Source organism: Sus scrofa, chromosome 2 (assembly GCF_000003025.6).
Source record: "Sus scrofa isolate TJ Tabasco breed Duroc chromosome 2, Sscrofa11.1, whole genome shotgun sequence".
Classification (NCBI taxonomy): Eukaryota; Metazoa; Chordata; class Mammalia; order Artiodactyla; family Suidae; genus Sus; species Sus scrofa.
Window position 1 is genome coordinate 4844047 of NC_010444.4, and position 19153 is coordinate 4863199.

General features: G+C 63.2%; 2 protein-coding genes across 8 annotated transcripts in view; one reads left to right on the forward strand and one right to left on the reverse strand.

Annotated features, from left to right (window-relative positions):
- CHKA (choline kinase alpha) overlaps window positions 1–2621 on the forward strand; it is a 58160-nt gene extending 55539 nt beyond the window's left edge. For 2 of the 4 annotated variants that reach the window (XR_002341423.1, XM_005660610.3), the window contains one exon: window positions 1422–2621. Coding sequence is in view for 3 of the 4 variants with exons in the window: in XM_005660610.3 (XP_005660667.1) it covers window positions 1422–1481 (60 nt within the window). In the remaining variant the exon portion in view is untranslated. The remainder of the gene's footprint in view (window positions 1–1421) is intronic. The other 2 variants (XM_005660611.3, XM_005660612.3) reach the window with 1 other exon arrangement.
- Window positions 581–16516, reverse strand: TCIRG1 (T-cell immune regulator 1, ATPase H+ transporting V0 subunit a3). 4 transcript variants are annotated; one of them, XM_005660613.3, is made up of 21 exons: window positions 16410–16516; window positions 13922–14042; window positions 13475–13553; window positions 12463–12689; window positions 12290–12375; window positions 11866–11992; window positions 11700–11782; window positions 11433–11526; window positions 10933–11145; window positions 10141–10285; window positions 7416–7555; window positions 7174–7331; window positions 7003–7093; window positions 6348–6466; window positions 6058–6271; window positions 5618–5740; window positions 5403–5504; window positions 5204–5321; window positions 4746–4923; window positions 2662–4664; window positions 581–2030 (listed from the first exon to the last, which is right to left on the reverse strand). In XM_005660613.3, the coding sequence occupies exons 2-20, from the start codon at window positions 14036–14038 to the stop codon at window positions 4577–4579; spliced, it is 2502 nt and encodes an 833-aa protein (XP_005660670.2). In that variant the 5' UTR covers window positions 14039–14042; window positions 16410–16516; the 3' UTR covers window positions 581–2030; window positions 2662–4576. The 4 variants fall into 4 exon arrangements, with proteins under 4 accessions (XP_005660670.2, XP_003122481.2, XP_005660671.2 ...); XM_003122433.4 differs by having other exon boundaries at window positions 5624–5740; window positions 16410–16515; XM_005660614.3 differs by lacking the exon at window positions 16410–16516 and adding an exon at window positions 16221–16388.

Consider the following 19153-nt stretch of genomic DNA (forward strand, 5'->3'; position numbering starts at 1 on the left):
AACATGGCCAGCGAGCTTCTTTTCATCTGCTTGGTGTCATAAGTCATAAAAGAAATGCCAGCCGAAGCCTCCTTGAGATACTCTGTACACCGAGACGACAGCTGAAACTTTAAAAACTTCCAGTACCGGAGTTCCCGTCGTGGCGCAGTGGTTAACGAATCCGACTAGGAACCATGAGGTTGCGGGTTCGGTCCCTGCCCTTGCTCAGTGGGTTAACGATCCGGCGTTGCCGTGAGCTGTGGTGTAGGTTGCAGACGCGGCTCGGATCCCGCGTTGCTGTGGCTCTGGCGTAGGCCGGTGGCTACAGCTCCGATTAGACCCCTAGCCTGGGAACCTCCATATGCCGCGGGAGCGGCCCAAGAAATAGCAACAACAACAACAACAACAAAAGACAAAAAAAAAAAAAATAAAAATAAAAATAAAAACTTCCAGTACCGAATGTTGGCAAGAACACGGACCCGCCGAGCTCACCTGCCACGCACCCTGCCGGCGGGAATGTGAGGGAGACTCACGTGGCGTGGCGCCCAGCAGTCCCTCTCTGTTACTGACCCGAGAGACGAACGTATGTCCACTCCACGCCTTGTTTTCAGATGCTCACAGCAGCTTTATTTTTCGTAGCCCCGAGCTGGAACCCGTCTCCCTGCCAGCTGGCAGGTGAGTGGACAGCGCACAGCGTGGGAACCCTGCCCCGGGAGATGGCCCCGCAGCCCGACACGCCCACGCAGCGTGGATGTGTCCCAGATGCAAGGCGGACTCGGAGGGGGCGTGTGGGGCCACCGCCTCTGCGTGACAGCGTTCTGGGGCCGTCTGTGGCGGGCCTGACCGCAGAGGCCCCAGAGAGATCGGAGGCCCATGGGCCGCTGCTGGCAACCCGGACGTGTGGGCTTGTGCGCACTGCACATTTAAAATGCGTTCACGTTTGCAGAATGTACACGCTCCGCCACGTTCATTTCTCGTGTGAGTGGCGCTGCCGTCTTGGCGGTAGCGTGGCCCACACCGGAGGCGTCCCTGGGAAATCACGTTCCCCACACTGATGGGGCTTCTTCCCTCCCTTTAGTCTTTAGTCACCGTGCAGCAGGAGACCCCAGAAGACAGGTGGCATTTCTTTCTTTCGTCCTTGCCCCAGGGACCCTGTGCTTTGAAAGAAGAGCCTTTGTCTTGTCCATCAGTGCCTGTAGGTTCAAGGTGGAGGAGCCAGTGCAGCTTGGCAGGGCCCGCTCTGCAGCAGGAGTCCCGTCTCCCATCTGGGTTGCAGGGCCAGGTGGCCCAGCTGACTGCGTCGGGTTGACCAGGGCACCTGGGCGGGTGGACGGGGCTGGCGGCAGGGCAGGGCTGTCCTTGGAGCAGCGCGGCTCCTGGACGGCCCTGTGCTGGGGAAGGGGGGAGCCCTTGTTGAGGCCGCTGTTCCTTCTGTCTCCTAGGAGTACGCCCAAGCCAGGTTCGAGGCCTATTTCGACCAGAAGAGGAAGCTGGGGGTGTGACCTGGGAGGCCTCGTGCCCCTCCCCCCTGGACTGCGTGGGGGCGGCTGAGCCTGCGGGGTCGCTCTGTGCTCCGACTACTGCACCTGCGGCAAGAAGGCTCGGACGTCTCGCCGCCCACACAGATGTGTGCGCGACCAAGCCTGTATTAAATGAAGTAACAATTATTTCCTGTCTTGTGTGCGGCTTCACTAGGACCCTGGCACGAATCGGGAAGCAGAGTCAGAGCACACTAGTGCAGTAGTGCAACAGCTCAGACTCCTCACCCAGAGGAGGCGCTCCTGGGTCGGGCAGACCTGGCAGACGGCAGGAGCGGAGTCGTGCTGCAGGTGCCTCGTCTGCTTGAGGACCGTTCAAGGACTTGAACGAACGTGCAGGCGAACGCCACTGACCAGGCTCTCCGGGTGTAGACGCCGCTCGCCCCCGCAGGCAGGCGGCGAGGGGCACACAGACTGACGCTGCTCCGCGGCCTTCCGGGGTCCCCCGCAGCTGCTCGCTCTCCTCGGTCGGGGGCGGATGCAGACCGCCGGCGGTGCGGGCGCCACTGCCGCCTGCGCGGGAGGGATGGACGCGGCTCTTCAGCGCTTGTCTCTCTGTTCCGTTATGCGGGCGACTCGCCTCAGCTGGACGCAAGCCCTGCCTGCCCTCCAGCGGGATGTGCTCTATAACCCCGCCTTCGAGGCAGGCAGCGCCCTGGGGCGCGTGGACTCCTGCCCCTGTGCCACCTGCATTCCTTCCGCTTTGTCCTGCTCTCTGCAGCCTCCCCTCCACCTCTGCTCAGCCCGGAGCAGGGGGTCCTGTGACAGCGCTGGCGGCCCGCCCCGGGACATCAGCCCGCCCCAGGGCCCCTCAGAAGCCTCCCGCTGCCCCTGGCGCTGGGGCCCTGGTGTGCCCGGCAGCCCTGGTGGCCAGCTGTCGCTGCCCTCGCCACTCCCTGAGGTCCCGCACGTGGTCATATGGCAAACGGCAGCCTGGATGTGGACCGTGGGGTCTGGGTGGGGGGTAACTGTGAAATCCATGTTCCGTGAATGCTCTCCTTTCCTTTTTTTTACTTATTTGAATTGTTTTCTGTGCATACATTTCTGCTACCACAGACTGTACTATATAAACAATAAAAAAATAAAAGCCCATCCTTGCTGTCACCCTTGGCTGTGTCCTGAATCCAGGGCGGGCTCCAGTTACCTTAAGTGCCCGCGGGGCATCGGGTCGTCTGGGAGGAACCCCGAAGCGCTTCGCCAGTCTCGCCGTCCCAGCGTGAAACTAGCACTAAACGTTCCTGCAGCCTGTGCGAGATCTCGCTCAGAGCTGAGCTCCCTGGAGCCCCCGCTGTGGTGCAGCAGGATTGGCGGCGTCTTGGGAGCACTGGGACTTGGGTTTGGTCTGGCACAGTGGGTTAAGGATCCGGTGTTGCCACAGCTGCGGCCCAGATCTGATCCCTGGCCAGGGAACTCCATGCGCCACAGGGCAGGCAAAAATGGAAAAGAAACAAAAAACAAAAAACTAAGCTTCCAGCCCATAAGGCCGGCGTGTTCACCAGTCCAGCCCTTGCCCTCTGCCACCACCTCCCTCCACCGTCAGCTCAAAGTTGCCACCCAGGCCTTGGTAGACCCCTCCGGCCACAATGGCACCATCCCTGATGCCACCCTACTCCCCCAGCCACGTCCTTCCTGGCCGTCACCTTCCTTCTCGGGAATTCTGGGATTCCGGTCGCTTCATTCAGTTGTCCTGGGTTAGACGGCAAGCTTGCGGGAGCAGGGAGCAGGCCTGGCCTCCCTGCGGGGGACCCCCTAGCCTGTGACTCCTGACCGCCTCCACACCCTAGAGGCACCCCCTTCAGTGCCTTGGGTGATCTGGGCCTTTGGCAGCCCGCCTCTCCAGTGGGGCTGCCAGCTGTGTGTGTCACAGCCGGGGCAGGGCCAGCCAGTGTCTCCCCAGGGCCATACCTGCCTCTCCACATGCCACACTACACCTGCCCAGGGCTCCTGTCACCTGCCCCGTTCTGCGCAGCTCTGCTCCCAGGACGGTACAGCTTGGGGTCCTGGGCTTAGTCCACATCCGTGCGCAGCCCTCCTGAGCATCAGGTGCAGCTCCCTCGGTTCGAACCAGAGGCTGCTGTCCACGTTTCTCAGCCACGTCTGCCAGGCACGCGGGGTTGCTGCCAGGCCCTCGTACCCCAAACGTCATAGCTTGATGTCTCAGGGCCCTGAGCAGGGCGGTCCCAGCCCCGAGGGACAGGCTCCCCCAGCAGCTGGCCAGATGAGAGCCGCAGTGATGGGGCCACGCCCCTGTGCCCACCGCATCTCTCCCTCAAGGCGGCCTTTGTTCCCGGGGCCTCCAGCTGAAAGAACCACTTGGCAGCTCCTCAGTGGGCGAGAGTGAGGCCTCTGGGAAGCTCTGGCCCTGCCTCCCAGCCGGGGGTGGGACCCACGCCAGAGACCCTCAGGCCACCCTCCCCAGTGGCAGGAGGCCGGGCCTGCAGTGCAGCTCAGCCCTTTGCCTGACCCTCGGAGCCCGGGGCAAACCCAGGCTGCCCTGCACAGCCTCGTTCCTTCTCTGCAGGAAGGTGGCCTCGGGTCTGACACTGCCCCATGTGGGGCGCCGGGTCCCAGGCTGCTCTCTGCTCCAGCGCCGCACCCTCCACACCCAGAGTATCCTAGACATCATTCTACAGCCAGTCTGCACACCCCCCAGGATGGGGAGCTCAGCCCCCGGCCCAGCCTGGGAAGACACTTTCATTTTCAGCTAGACTGTTTGGGAAACGTCCTCCTTGGTCCCAGTTGCGGCCCCCCCACGCCAGGAGGCTGGGGTTACTGCAGGTGTGCTCCCGGGTCCTCTTCTTAAAGCCCCAGATCCCAGGCTGGCGCCTCCCACCTCCCCACACGCATACCAACTCCAGCTGCAAAGGGAGATGGGCACAGAGGCTGGCATGGTGTCTGGCAGACCAAACAAGCACCCCGGGGCAGGACCAGCCCGCGCCCAGAGCCCAGGCTCCACCACACCCAGCCGCCCCACCACTGGCCTTCCCCACAGGACAAGACACAGTTCCGGGGCCTTCCTCCTCTTTTATTTCCTTCCCGCGCAGCAGGTGAGCGCAGGCTCAGGGGTGCTCTGCATCCTCCACAGCGAAGGTGAAGGGGCTCAGCTTGTAGCCGGTGCCCGCGTAGAACTTGTTCTGGAACTCCACCCTGGGGGTGAGCAGAGAGTGCTGGTGAGAGGAAGCCCCCCCCCCCCCCCAGGCCGCCGGCACCCCCGGGCGGGCTGCTCACCAATGCAGCCGCAGCGCGTGCAGGAAGGCCGAGAGTCCCTCCATCACCAGCAGGATGGCCACGGTCATCACGGCGAAGGCGGCAAAGATGGGGACCAGCACCACGGCCACCACACCCATCTCGTCACTCAGGCCCAGGCCCACGCGCATCACCATGGCCCACAGCACCTCTGACAGCTCTGCGGGGGTGAGGGGAGGCGGCTGTGGGGACCCGGGCGATGGCCGCCCCACGCAGCCATCTCAGCACCCTGAGGCCCTCCCTTCCCGGGTGCTGGCCGGGGGGCCTCCCCCGATGTCACCCCTTTACAGACAGGGATCCTGAGGCCCAGAGAAGTGACCTGCCCAGGCCACCCATTCAGCAGGTGGGTGGATGTGTGTGTGTGTCTGTCCATCTGTCTGTCTAGGCAAGACCCAGGACCACGCCTGTGCCCGGCCCACCCCCCATGCAGGGTCACTCACGGGCGTGGGCCAGGCTCAGGGCCCAGAGGCGCAGGTAGGAGGCCGTGTTGGAGATGCAGCCCAGGCAGAACTCGATGGTGTGTATGGCCTGGTGCATGAACACCTCGGACGCGACAAACTGGGGGGGTAGGTGGCAGTGAGGGCAGGGCCGGCCGGGCCAGCAGCCACCCCCCACTCAGGAAGGCACCGCCACACCCACCTCAGCCTCCTCCCGGTCCCCCGGGCACTCTGCCTTCTCCTCATCCAAGCCCTGGCTGGACACGGACACAGACGCATCCAGAAGCCCAGTCTTGTCCTCATCCTGGAGGTGGGAACCGCAGCATCAGCAGACCCCTAGCCCCACGTGGGGCTCACAGCCACCCTGCCTCCCGGACAGAGCCCCCCGCCGCACCCCCCCCCACGGCCCCCCCCGACCTCTACCAGCTGTCGCCTCCGCGCGTGACGGCGGTGCTGCTGCCGCAGGAACAGAGGCGTGCCGAGCAGCAGGATGGGCACCATGGCCAGAGCCAGGACCACCAGCACGGACTGCACCACCTCCTGCCAGGAGGGCACGAGAGTCAGGGCACCCCTGCCAGCTGCACGCCAGCTCAGGTCACGTGATTCGCAGGGGCCCAGGAGCCCACAGCCCACTCCTCCCCCAGGGCCCCTCGCTAAGCAGGAGCGTCGCCCCACACAGACCCTTCTCTTGGAGAAGGTGCCCCAGGCTTCAGCAGCCACCCCTGCTGGGAGCCTGACACGGTCCCTCGACTCGGGCCACCGTCCCACTCCCGTCTCAGATGAGGCTCCTGCAGCGGGGGGCCCAGTGACGGGGGACCCCGTGGGGGGCGTGAGCCGGCCTCCCGGCCCCAGCCGACCTGCCCGGGGAAAAGCGGCCTGTTGGTGGCGCTGCGGGAGAAGAGGAACATGTTGATGAAGTGGAGGAGGACGCTGGGGGCCGAGGCGGCGTCGGCGGCCGTGAACCGCAGCCACTTGTAGACGATCAGGAAGACGAGGTAGCCGAACAGCGCCAGCAGGAAGACCAGCTCGGGGACGGTCTCCAGCAGCAGCCGGTGCCACTGGCCAAAGTGCCTGCGGCGGGAGCGGGCCGGTCACCAGGCCGCCCTGGCCCCTGCCCCGCCCCGCGCCCCCGGACCCCGGCCCTCACATGTGGTTGAAGACCCCCAGGACCACCCCGAAGGTCATGTGGGTGACCCCCAGGATGACAGACATCTTCATCTTGAAGGAGTTGAGGAAGCTCAGGTGGTTGACAGCCAGGCTCCAGACCTGGGGTTGACGGGAGGAGCAGGTGTCACGAGCGGGCCTCCCCACCCCGCCGCCCTCGCGGGCCTCTCTGCCCACCCCGCCAAGGCCTCAGCTCCGTCTGTCCCCTGCCCGAGGGGCGGCGGGGGGAACGGTTACAGCACACACTGGTCCAGACAGCCTGGGCCCCAACCCCCGTTCTTCCCGGCAGGGCGACCTTGGGCATGGAACCTCAGCTTCCTCACCCCTAAAATGGGGCCAGTGCTGCTGTGCACCCCATGGAGCTGTCATGAGGACCGGATATAAAATCATTACAACAAGGGCTCAGAACGGTGTCCGGCCCTGAAGGGGCTACAGAATGCTGCCCCTACTAGGACACCCTTCTCTGCTTTTCGAGTGGCTGCCGTGTGGCCTCCGCCAGGCAGACCCCAGTCTATAGCGCCTGTGCCTCCAGCACCCGGAACTGGGCCTGGCACTGGGGGAGAGCTGGGTAAGCCCTGGACCCGCACCCCCGCCTGCATCACCCCCGGCATCACCCCAGGTGAACGGCGAGGACTCACCGGGTCAATGCCAAAGGGGTAGGGTCCCAGGAAGACGCCAGTGACATTGGGGTCCAGGGTGAGCAGCGGGTGCTCAGCCAGGAAGGTATCACTGTAACAAGAGCAGGTGGGCTGGTCAGGGGTCTGGAGACTTCGGGACTTGGCAGGGGAGGGGCTGCAGCTGGGCCTCACCTCCAGCCAGACTGGTTGGCCATGGCTGCGACACTCCAGCCCGAAGGGAAGATGGCTGTGGCGCGGCTGAAACACTCATTGTAGATGAAGCCGGTGTAGACAGAGAACAGGCCCATGAGCAGGAGGAGGTAGCGGCCACCAAAGAAGGTCCTCCAGATCTGGGGGCGTAGGCACCGTGAGAGCCGACCTGGGTGGGCCCCCACCCCTGCCAGGCTCCTCCCCACCCCAGCCCCCCTCCTCACCTCGTTCTGCGCTGTCTTCACAGCCGGCCGGTTCTCGGCCAGCACCATGGCCAGGGCGAAGAGGAACATGAGCAGCCCGTGGCCCACGTCTCCAAACATGACAGCGAAGAGGAAGGGGAAGGTGATGATGGTGTAGGGTGCTGCGGGCAGAGGAGCCATGGGGTCAGCCAGGACCCCATCCTTGTAGAGGGCACCACAGAGGCCCCCAACCGCCAGGGCTCCAGGACCCCAAGAGATGCAAAGGTGTTGTGTTCACCAGGCAGGGGTACCAGACCCCTCATCTGCATTCAAGAGCCAGCCACTTACTAGCTGTGCAACCTCGGGCTAGTGTCTTAACCTCTCTGAACCTCCATTTCCCCATCTGTAAAAGAGGTAACAATACCACCACTTTATAGGGCAATTATAAATAAAGGAGTTTATCACGGACAGAATCTGGCAGATTATAAACAATATAAACTGAGCAGTTCTAGCTATTGTTATTTACAAGAAGAACTTTAAGCAGAAGCAGAAAGAGCCCAGTGGCCATCCTGGCCCGCACATGGTAAGTTCCAGAAGGCCCAAGTGGGTCACTTAACCTCTGGGGTCTCAGTGTCCCTTTAGTAAAATAGGAAAACTCGGAGTTCCCATCGTGGCTCAGTAGTTAATGAATCCGACTGGGAACCATGAGGTTGCGGGCTTGATTCCTGGCCTCGCTCAGGGGGTTAAGGGTCCGGTGTTGCCCTGAGCTGTGGTGTAGGTCACAGACACAGCTCGGATCCCGCGTTGCTGTGGCTCTGGTGTAAGGCAGGCGGCTACACCTCCGATTGGACCCCTAGCCTGGGAACCTCCATATGCCGCAGGTGCAGCCCTAAAAAGACAAAAGAAATAGGAAAACTCTTTCACAGGTGTTAGGATTCCAACACACATCCCTGCTGTGGGTGGAATTGTAGTCCCCCCCCACAAAAAAAAAAAAAATGTATGTGAAAGTCCTGACGCCCAGTACCTTAAAAATGACCTTACTTGGAGATACAATCTCTACAGATGTTGACAGGTGAAAGTGAGCTCATTTTCAATATGACTGGTGTTCTTATAAAAAGGGGAAATCTGAATATAGACACACACACTGGAAGAAAGCCCCATGAACATGAAGACGGCTGCTGTCTACAAACCAAGGAGAAAGGCCTGGAACAGGTTCTCCCTCCAGCCCTCAGAAAGAACCAACGCCTTCATCTCAGACACAGCCTCCGGGACCATGAGACCATAAACGCCTGCTGTTTAAGCCACTGCACCTGTGGTGCTTTGCTGCGGTAGCCCTCATAGACAAAAACCTCCCCCAAACTACTGCCAGGACCGCTGATGCCACATCATCAACCGTGGGTGTCTGGTGATCATGCCTGTTCTACCTGGGCAGGCCTCCGCCAACGCAGAGGAACGACGGGAGGATGAAATGCAGCGAGGGCCCACAACCAAACTCTCAGATGCCGGTCCTGAAGAGTCAGCTGGCCTCAGAGGACCAGATTCCATCATGGCCTGCCTGGACCACCTTGGGGACCCCAAACCCTGCCTCTCATCCACTGGCTGGGGCAGGATGCCTCCCTGGCCTAGGACGATCCCCCGCCCCCCTGCCAAAGGGGCTTCATCATGGTTCACCCCATACCCATCCTTTGGGCTCATACACAGATGTCCTGCAGCCTCCACCCAGTGACCCTGGGACAGGTACCGGCAAACGGGAGGGGACGGTCACTGCCCAGCTCCAGCCTGTTGTGAATGGGCACCTCGTTGCCAAATCTCTCACTTTTTGCCAAGTCTTGAAAAAAGGCAGATGTTTGCAAAAACACCAACTTTCAACACTGGCACCTGCCACCGTCACTGACGCTCTGCCCAGATGGCCACAGCTCCCTCTGCAGCTCTGTGCACCCCTCTGGCCTGTGCCCTGCTGAGGGGAGCCCCAGTGGGCCTCACCAGGCCAGTGAGCACCCAGGCCGATGTGTCTCGTGCTGTCTCACTGCCCAGCCTCAGGGGCTGGCTGATAACTAAGGGTGTTAGGTTTGGAAGTCCTGCCTTTTAGCCTTGACACAGACACACTGAAATGGCCCTGATGCTCCAGAGCTCCCCACGGGCTCAGGCTGAGGCCAGACTTCGCCCAGGACTGGCTCTGCTCGGCGCTCCCTGCCCTGCCTGCGCCCCCACCCCTCGGGGTCCCTCACTGGTTTCTCCCAAGAGCACCTCCCGCAATAGACCACTTTCACCAGAGGTCCCATCTCGGGGTCTGCTTCTGGGAGAAATCTGACCTAGGGCTGCACCCATTCAAACCTCTGAAAAAACACAACGTGGCCACACAAAACACATCAGCAGGCTGACTTTGGCCTTGGGGACCTGCCTGTGGTTGGCAACCTTTGGCAATTGTTAACCTTTCCAGCACTGCTCCCATGGGTACCCTTGCCCCCATTTTAGAGATGAGGAAACTGAGGCTCAGAGATGCTAAGAAACTTATCCAGGTGAGTGAGCAGGACCCCCAACCCAGGCCTTTCCTACTAGCTGCTATTCTCTGCACAGCTCTGCCGGCTCCCTGTTAAAAGGGTGGGGTGGGGGAGCGCTGGGGATGAACACGAAGCCCCCACCCTGGGCCTCCGAGAGCGAGATGGGGAGTGCGTCTCCCATCTCCGGAGGGCGGGACAGGCCCAGTGTGGACACAGCCCTCTCAGGCTCCCACCCAAGGCAGAGTGGGGCCTCTGGTGGCACTCACCGGGGTTGACTTCCTGGTAGCGGCCCACGCCGTAGGCGTCCACGATGCCCTGGAAGCTGGCCGTGAAGCGGTTGGTACGGACGAGCGTGGGGGGCATGTCCCGGCAGGGGATACGGTGCACGACGGCGCTCACACCCGCCTCGCTCTGGGGCATCCGACCGACGGACAGAGATAGACAGATGAGACTGAGGGCAGGGGTTTTTCAGGGACCCTCGGAATCCCAGCCAGGCCCACCTGGAGATGAGGAGCACTGTGGAGAGTCCCTGGGGGGCAGCCAGGGGACCTGGGGCAGCCCCTCCTCCCCCTGTGAAACAGGATGACCCACCCTGCCTGCCCCAGCTCAGGGGGATTAAGGGAGAGCCAGAGACTGGACCAGAAGTCACTTGGGAAACGGAAGTGTGCCACTTCCCAACCAGGTGGCCCAGGAGAGGGAGCCCCATGGCCACAGCTGACCCCCGCAGGCAGGGTCAGCAGGCCCATTTCACAGATGAGCCTGCGGCGCCCTCCAATCAGCCCAAGGTTGCAGGGCCGAGTGCCTGCAGAACCTGGATTTGAACCTGGTTTCTAATCAATGCCCAGTGCAACCTCCAAGGTGTGACAGCCCATCTCAGGGCCTCTGGGAAGTCGGGGCAGGGAGAGGGCATGCTGGGTCTGGGGCCATCACGGTGGACTTCCTGGAGGAGGGTGAGCCCTGGCAAAGGCCTGGCCTTGATGGTGCCAGGCACGGGCATGTGTTGTGAGGAAACCAGCCCCTGCCTGGTAGCAGGGGGGGGCGGAGACCCCCACGCTCACCGAGCTGTCCTGCAATGCCTGCTGCACGGTGGGCAGGTCGCGCGTGGCGCACCAGGCCTCTGCGATGAGGCACTTGTGCGTGGTGCTCACGCTGCATTGGTTGAGGGCCAGGTACACGGCCTTCATCTTGCGGATCTGCACCTGCCAGGGCGGCAGCAGCTTCTGCACCCGGCCCAGCACCTGGCTCAGGAAGCGCTCTGTCTCCCCCAGGACCTGAGGCCAGAGCAGTGGTCAGGAGCAGGGTGGGAGGTGGAGGGGGAATGGGTGGGGGGCGGGGTGTCAGGAGGAGCAGGGTGGCGGGGGGAGGGCCGGGGGGGGTGTCAGGAGGAGTGGGGTGGGAGGTGGGGGGGTGTGTCAGGAGGAGCAGGGTGGTGGGGGGGAGGGGTGAGGGCGGGGTGTCAGGAGGAGTGGGGTGGGAGGTCGAGGGGGATGGGTGGGGATGGGGTGTCAGGAGGAGCCGGGTGGCGGAAGGCGGGGGTCCAGCCAGGCCACGTGCCCACCTCCTGCAGCTCGTGGCTCTGCTGCTGCAGCTGCTGCAGGGCCCCGAGGCGGGCCTCCTCCTGCTCCGCGAAGGGGAAGACGTGGCAGTGGAAGCTGGTAGGGGGAGGAGGGTGATGTGAGGTGGCGCCGGGGAGTGGGGTGGGCTCCAGGCCCTTCGGAGGCCGAGTCGACAGTGTGGACAGTGTGGCAAAGGGAAAGCTCGGCGGAAGTGACAGGCAGGGCCCGGGGCACGAGGGCAGCAGGGACCGGCCCCCCGCGGGGCTCACCAGTCCGTGATCTTGCGGATCTTCTGCCCGATCTGCTCGCCCCAGTAGGAGATGAGGAAGGTCGTCCAGGTGGCGGGCTCACCCTGCCGGAGTGGGGACCAGCTCAGCCTGCAGTCCTGGCTCCGCCCGGGAGGCGCCCCGGCCTGAGCGCCCCCGCCCCGCTCACCGTCACCGGGTCCTCCAGCTGCTGCTCCGTCTCCCTGAAGCTGGCGATGAGGAAGCCGCGGCAGGCCCTCCAGAGCAGGCGCTCCAGGGCGGCGGCCTTGTGAGGTTCCACGGCACCTGCCACGAAGCTGCGGGGCCAGGCGGGGCTGGACAGGGCTGCCCCCACCTCCTCTGGACACCCCCCCCCGAGACAGCCTCTCAGCCGGGCCCTGCCCAGGAGGGCCAACCAGGCACACTGCCCCCACCCCCCACAGAGAAGGCAGAAGCCCACCAGGCAGGGCCAGGAGAGGAAGATCCCTCTGAGGGTGAGGTGAGGAAAATGCCAGGCCAGGGTGGGGGCGGGCGAGCACTGGACTAGGAGTCCGAGCTGGGCCTGGCATCACCCCTGTGCTGGCGGGAAGAGAGCGAAGCTCCTGCTCACTTACTTGACCCTCAGGTCCTGGTGTGGCCCCCCGGGGGCCTGGAGCAGGGGGGTCCTTTCCAAGGGCATGTCAGTGTGCGTGGCTGCCAACTAGGAGCCAAGAGGCACCATGAGCCCCGGTCCAGGTGGGGCCGGGCACCCCTCCCTGTGCCCCGCCCCACCGGGGCTGGCACTGACCTGAGGACCATGGCCATGGCCTTGGCTCAGCACGGCCGAGTGGAGCTGCAGCTGGTGCAGCTGGGCCCGCAGGGCTTGCTGGTTGCCCCGCACGTCCCGGAGCTCCTGTGCCAGGCGATCCGACTCTTCTTGGATGCGCAGAAGGTCACGGGGTGGGGGTGCCAGCAGCACCCCCTCAGGCAGAGGCAGCGCCAGACCAGCCCGCCGCACCTCCGCCTGCAGGAAGGCTGCGTGCCGAGGGACAGGTGTCGGGGGAGGCTGCTCAGGGGCCACCACCTGCTCATGGCCACTGTTGGCCAAAGGCTGGCTAAAGCCTAGGGATTCAAAATGCCACCGCAGATTCCACTGGCCACCAGCTAACCGAGACCCCAGAAAAACCTCAGGCTAAACCTCCACCCCTGCAGGTCTGCTCTCCCTTCCGAGCCCCTGGCGCGGGCCCCACAGCGGCCTCTGGCAGGTGGCCCTGGCGCTGCAGGCCCGGAGACAAGAGCTCCCATGGAGACCCACAGACGACCTGCCTGGCTACTTAAAACCCATCAGTCAAGCTAAGCATTAAACAGACATCGTCTATCTTCCCACCTTGCAGGGTCCGCCTGGAAGAAGTTTCCAGAACAGGACCCAGGGGTCCCTCTTGTCCAGGGACAAGAACCTGGCCTCTGCCCACCCCAGTCCATCTGCAGCAGAGAAAGTTCTGCCCACACCTCTCCCCTGCTTAGAAACCTCTGGGTGGCTCCCGGCATCCACAGGACAAAGTCTCAGGCCCTCCCTCGGTATTCAGGGCCTTTTGCAAGCCAGCCCTGGCCTGGGCCCTCTGCTCAGCTCCCCCAAGGCTGCCCCGTTCCCAAGAACACCCCGCAGAGCCCAGCTGCCCTGTCCTGGCTCTGCAGGGCCTGGTCTGGACCTCCCTTCTCTGCCTTCCACCTGGGTGCCCTGGACTCTCCCTTTCAGACCAAGCTCAACTGGCACCTCCTCCAGGAAGCCTGCCTGGGGCACTGGCCCGGGGCCAACTCACTGAAGGTCTTCTCCAGCTCCTCGCAGCGCCGAACATCCACCACAAAGCGTCTCTGGAAGGCACTCACCGAGGCGTTGAGCTGTGGTTGCCGCGCGGAGGGGTCAGCTTCCCAGGCAGGGGGCCAAGGGCCTCCCCCCAACCAAGGGCCCAGGCCTGGCTGCCTTCCCCCAGAGGTGCTGAGCACACTATCCCCTTCCAGAAGCCCAGCTGAAGACAGACCGGACCCCATTGACCCCGGAAGAGCGAGGCAGGGCTCAGGTGGCCTGGCTGATCCCAAGTTGCGGCGGGGGGCGGGGGGTGACCTTGGCCGTGAATAAAGCTGGCCTTCCTGAGACCAGAGGCTGCCAGGACTCAAGCAGGGTCGGGGGCCAGTACGGGGCAGATGGTCCACCACCTGGGACACCCAAGGACGAGGCCTCCTCCCACGCCCAGCCCGGCCCCACTCACATCTCTGAACTCCACGAGGCCCAGCTCGCCGAGCTGGCTCACGCAGGTGTAGGCAGCAGCTGTGGGCAGGAAGAGCTGGACCAGTGCCACCTCCTCACTCCGGAACATGGAGCCCATGGTTCTGAGGGGCGAGCAGGGGCGTGGGGGCTCAGTCGGGGGCAGGTGGCAGGCAGTGCCGCCCGCTGCTAGGAATTCTATGCTCATGCGATCCTGGAAGGTACTGTTACCAAACCCAGCGGACACATGGGGAAACGGGCCTGGGGTGGCTCAGTGGGGTGCTGAGGTCACACGGGAAGTGAGGGCACAGCTGAGAGTGGAGCCTGGCCTGGCTGACCCCACAGCCTGACCCACAGTCCAACGTCAAGCTCCTTCCCAGCTGGCTCTGCCCTCAGACCCCTGCCCCCCAGCCCTGGTGGCTCCTGGAGACAGTGGCTCTTCTCACACCTGGCCTCTGCCCTGGCTGCCCCTCCTCTGAGACCTGCCCTCTCCCGAGATCCTATACATCCCTGGGGCCCCAGGCCAAGGGCCACCTCCAGCGCTGGCCTCCTTACTGCAGGACCAGGAGCCCCCCGCCTTTCCTCCCCAGGGAGCAGCCGCGACGAGGAACAGCAGGGCTGAGGTCTGGCCCGTCCCCACAGGCAGCCAGGGCCCTCCTCCCTCCCTGTGGTGTCTGTGTGTGCTGAGGGGGTGGGGGCCTCCGCCAGGAAGGGCAAAGAGAACTGGGGAGGGGGCTGTGAAGGGGGCCCTCCTCCCCGAGGCCTGGCTGCCTGGCAGCCACATTGTGGGTAGGAGGAGGGCTGGCAGGGGCAACGGGAAGAGCCCTCCAGGTGTCGAAACCCAGGAAAGTGAAACTGTGGAAACTGTGAGACCGGCAGGAAGGGCCTGGCCCGGCTGGGCCTTGCTCAAACGCCTAGAGGGGGAGGGCCAGGGTGGCTTCCAACGGGCCCGCAGATGCCCAGCCCACAAGCCAGGACTCCATGGCCGCTGTGCCTGGCGCCCAGAGCCAGCCCCTTCCCCTCTGTGGGACTGGGTTTCCTTAGCTCTCAAAATTGAGAGGGGGAGAGGCAGGCACAAGTCAGGGCCCCTCTGAGAGGGTGGGCATTGGGAGGCAAAGTGCCCGCCTGCTGTCTCGCTGGGGCCCGCCTAGCTGGTCCCTTCCTCCCCTGGGCCTGGTTTAGGTGTAAAGAGGAGAAGCAGCCCCCTCCCCAGCCCAGGGCTGAGGAGAGAAGAGAGGGTGCCAAGAGAGAGACAACCACGGGCTGCAGAAGCACCAGGCCCCGAACAGGGCTGAGTGGGCGAGAGAGCCAGGGACCAAAGCTCCGAGCCCTACCCAAGCCGTGATTGGCTGTGTGACCTTGGGGAGTCTCTCACCCTCTCTGGGCCTCCACTTCCTCTTTGGGTGAATGGGACTTAGCCACCCCAGCACACAGGAGCTGGGGGGGAGATAAAAATAACCGAGGCCCCCGCCCCCCTGTAGGCCCTTCACCCATGTCACCTCATTTGAATCTAACAGCAATCCTTGGGGAAGGGGGCACCACAGCCCTATTTTACAACGGGTCAGCAGGGAGCCAAGCCAGGCAGAGCCGGGCCCTGGGGCTGCAGGTTTGGAAGTCCCAGCTCACAGTATATGCTCAAGGGAGGGTATTTCTCTAACCCAGGCCGCCCAAAAGGCTGGGCTGGCCGAATGGGGGTTTTAGGGAGCTGGGTCTGGGGACCTGGCGTCGGGGGGGACCGCAGCTGTGACAACTCTGCCCTGGTACCCCTGCTTCGCAGGGCCCTGGGGCGTGGGCACTTCCTCTGGGTGGGACAAGCTGCCGTGCCCACAGGTGTGCAGGCACCTGGTCAGACCCCTCCCCTGGCGTTTCGGGCCGCCGTTGGCTCCTCCCCTCCACCTCATTTTCCCTGGTCCCGATTTGGACCAGGGGCCACCCCAGTGAATGACATTTACAAAGCAAATGAAGGTGCCTCGGTCCTTCAGGGTCCAGACTAGTCACTCTGTGGCCCTCTCCTCCTGCTCCCTTGGGAGGCCGAAGGCTAAGGCCGACTCCTCCAGAAACCCACCAGACTCTCCTCTGAGACCCTGGCCCACCATGATGAGCTGGGCTGGCGGAGAGGGTCTGTGCTTTCCTCTAGCTCTGCCTCTTCCTGGGTGGGTGAGCCTCAGTTTCCTCATCTGTAAAACGGGTCTCTCCCTCCCAGGAAGATGCAGCAGTGAAAGCTCTGAGCGCCACCTGGCCCAGCACAGCTGACCTCCATACTAGTTGTTAGAGGCCATTAACACCTAACTCACCTAACTCACCTTCTCTTTCTTCTGCCAGCTGCCTCTGTGGCCCCCACCAAGGCCTTATACCCAGCGACGGGCCGGCCGGATTGAACAGCCTGTACTGACCCAGCTGGGTGGGGACGCCCTGACTCCCTTCCGGGACAGAGGGAAGCGAGGGCGGCAGGCAGAGCTGGGGGCTCTGCAGCCCCGGGTCGGGGGACTCACCCCGGGCTTGGCTGCACGCGTCGCGGCTCCGCTCGGCACTCCCCGCCGCGGCGCCCCCGCAACTCACTTTTCCCGGCAGGCGGGCGGGGCGGGGATGGGGCGGAGCCAGAGAAGCCCCGCCCCCGGTCCGCCCTGAGCACCCACACGGAGTCCTGGGAGCTGGAGCCGGAACCTGGGCGGGGGGGCGGGGCTGGGAGGCCTTTCGGAGAAGCCCCGCCCCCGGCCCGCCCCAGCACCCACACGGGGTCCTGGGAGCTGGAGTTGGAGCGGGAGCCGGGCGGAGGGGCGGGGCTGGGAGGCCTTTCGAGCCTCAGGGCGCTTAATCTGGGCGAGGATACCTGGAAACTGGAGCAGAGCCACTAACCAGCGCCGTCTACACGGCGCGGGGGTGGGGAGGTGCCCAGCCCAAGCCCAATTCCGGGCCACAGGATGGGATCCCCACCTAGAGGACTCACTGGGGCCCAAGGCCCACGAGTCCCCACCTCTGGGACCCCTTTGCATGAGGCCACACTTGCACAGGTCCTTACGTCTTTCTGCTTCTGAGGACCCAGGACAGGGGCCTGGGCAGTGTCTGTGCCCTGGCGTAGGAGGCTGCTTTCCTCACTGGCAGCAGGACACCGAGGGCCAAGCCATGGGCCCCGCACCCAGCAGGCACTGGGCCGTGCTCTGCCCTGTCACTCCTCCTGCGGCTGGACGTGTCCTGTGACCTTGCTCCTCAGCTCCATGCAGTTTGTCCCATCCCAACACAGCCTGGGGCTCAAGACTGTCCAGCTGCCTGCACTCTGGACAGGCCGAGGCTGTACCCACTGGGGACCAGGGTGACAAGGGGTCCCTCCACTCTGGTGATCCTTGAACCCCCACAGGGCAAGGGTCTCTGAGGAGTGGGGAAAGGGGGTTGGAAACCGAGGCACCACCAAGGTTGACGTCTTCAGAAACGTGGGGGACACTTTCTGGGGCACGGGAGGGCTATTTTCAAGGAGGAATCTTGACATGACCAGAGTAGCAGTGGGGGCCTCAGTGCAGGGTAACTGGAACTGCGCGGTCACAAATCGGCTACACCCTGATCCCTCGTAAGGGAGGGATGGATTCAGGGGCTGGACAGGCTCAGCCGTCACCTCAAAGCACTCTATTTACCCCAGGACGGATCCAGGCTCCAGGTCAAGTGTCAAATATTGGATGTGTCTGGGAAAAGCAAAATTAGAGGTGATTTAAAGCCTGTCTCTTACCGCTGGCCTTGCTGGAGATTTCCGGCAGCCCCCAGGACTCACGGTGCTAGACTCGTGGACACTCCATGGGCTCAAGTCTTCTAATGCCGCACGTCTCACCTCCGCCACTTTGTGGGTTGTAGGGGGCCCCCAAACCTTAGCAAGTGCATCAGATGGCCCAGGCTGGCCTGGTACGTAAGCCCAGGGGTTAGCAGGTGACCTGAGAAAAGGGCCTCCCTGGGGATGAACTGAGCAAAAGCTGGGTTTATTTACTGCAGGCCTTCTCAGAGCCTTGAACTTGCTAACATGCAGGGCCTGTCCCAGAGGGGTGAGGGTGCCTGGGGGCTTTCCTGCACTTACGGGTCCACCCTACGTCTTCCCCCTTCTTTCCAAGAAGAACCTTGGGAGATTGGCGTTTTGTAAAAAGCACTGTGGAAAATAGAAAAAGGGACTCAGATCTCCCAGACCTGAATGAGTTTTTTCCTCAGATGTGTGCTGTGTGATCCTCAGCGAGTCACTTCACCCCCCACCCCCTGAGCCAGTTTCCTTGCTGCTGAGAATGATTTGAAATCCTCTCCCGCTCCTCAGCCCCGAGTGAAAGGGGGCTGTTTTGGCAACACTGCTGGCACTGGGTTTGCGTGTGGCCCAGGAGGGCTTTGCTGAGAATGCAAAGCGGGAAGTTCCAAGCAGCAGAAGCCAAGCCAGCAGCCTGGTCTGGAGAACTTGAGGAGGAAAGGGGATGTGGCTTGAGGACAGGCAAAGCCAGCTCACAGGCAGCAGGGCCTGTGTCACCCCCTCGTGACTGTCACCCCCAGAGCAGGGTCCCCTCCTCCAATAAGGCTGTCCTGACCTTTCTGAGTTCCTGTTACTTGATGTATTTTCTGCCTGTGGCCTTGGGAGGCCTCATGTCCTTTTTTTTTTTTTTTGGCCGCACCCCTGGCACATGGAAGTTCTCAGACCAGGGATCGAACCTGAGCTACAGCAGGTTCAGCAATTTGGTGTTGCTGAATCCTTAACTGCTAGGCTGCCAGGGAACTCCCATCTTTGGGGTCTTGTGGTGGGTGGCCCTCAGGAGAGAAGCTAGGCTGCAGCCCCACCCCCTGGACACCCAGGATTAGGGGACAGTGGACCTGAGCTGACCCGCAGCCTGCTGAGCCCTGGGGGATTTGCCCAGGAAGATGTGTGAGCAACAGGCTGCTGTGGGCTGGGACCTGGCCCCGGGGAGGGCCTGGCGGGGCCTGCAATGTCACACGGGATGGTGACTCTGTCCAAGGACCAGGTCCTGTGGAGCAATCCGCAGGCTGCGGTCAAGCTGCAGACGGTCTCGCCCGGACAGCGCACTCATGGTGGAGGCGGTGGGGAGGTCAGAGCTTTTTTGTTTGTTTGTTTGTTGTTTTGCCTTTTCTAGGGCCGCTCCCGTGGCATATGGAGGTTTCCAGACTAGGGGTCGAATCAGAGCTATAGCCTCCGGCCTACACCAGAGCCACAGCAACGCAGGATCCAAGCCACGTCTGCAACCTGCACTACAGCTCACGGCAA

Coding starts and splice junctions, on each gene's coding strand:
- TCIRG1 (XM_021082733.1), bottom strand. CDS start 13,703: ATGGGGTCCGGTCTGTCTTCAGCTGGGCTTCTGGAAGGGGATAGTGTG. Junction 5,322..5,402: donor GGGACCGGGAGGAGGCTGAG/GTGGGTGTGGCG, acceptor CTACCCCCCCAG/TTTGTCGCGTCCGAGGTGTT. Junction 4,665..4,745: donor CACGCGCTGCGGCTGCATTG/GTGAGCAGCCCG, acceptor GCTCACCCCCAG/GGTGGAGTTCCAGAACAAGT.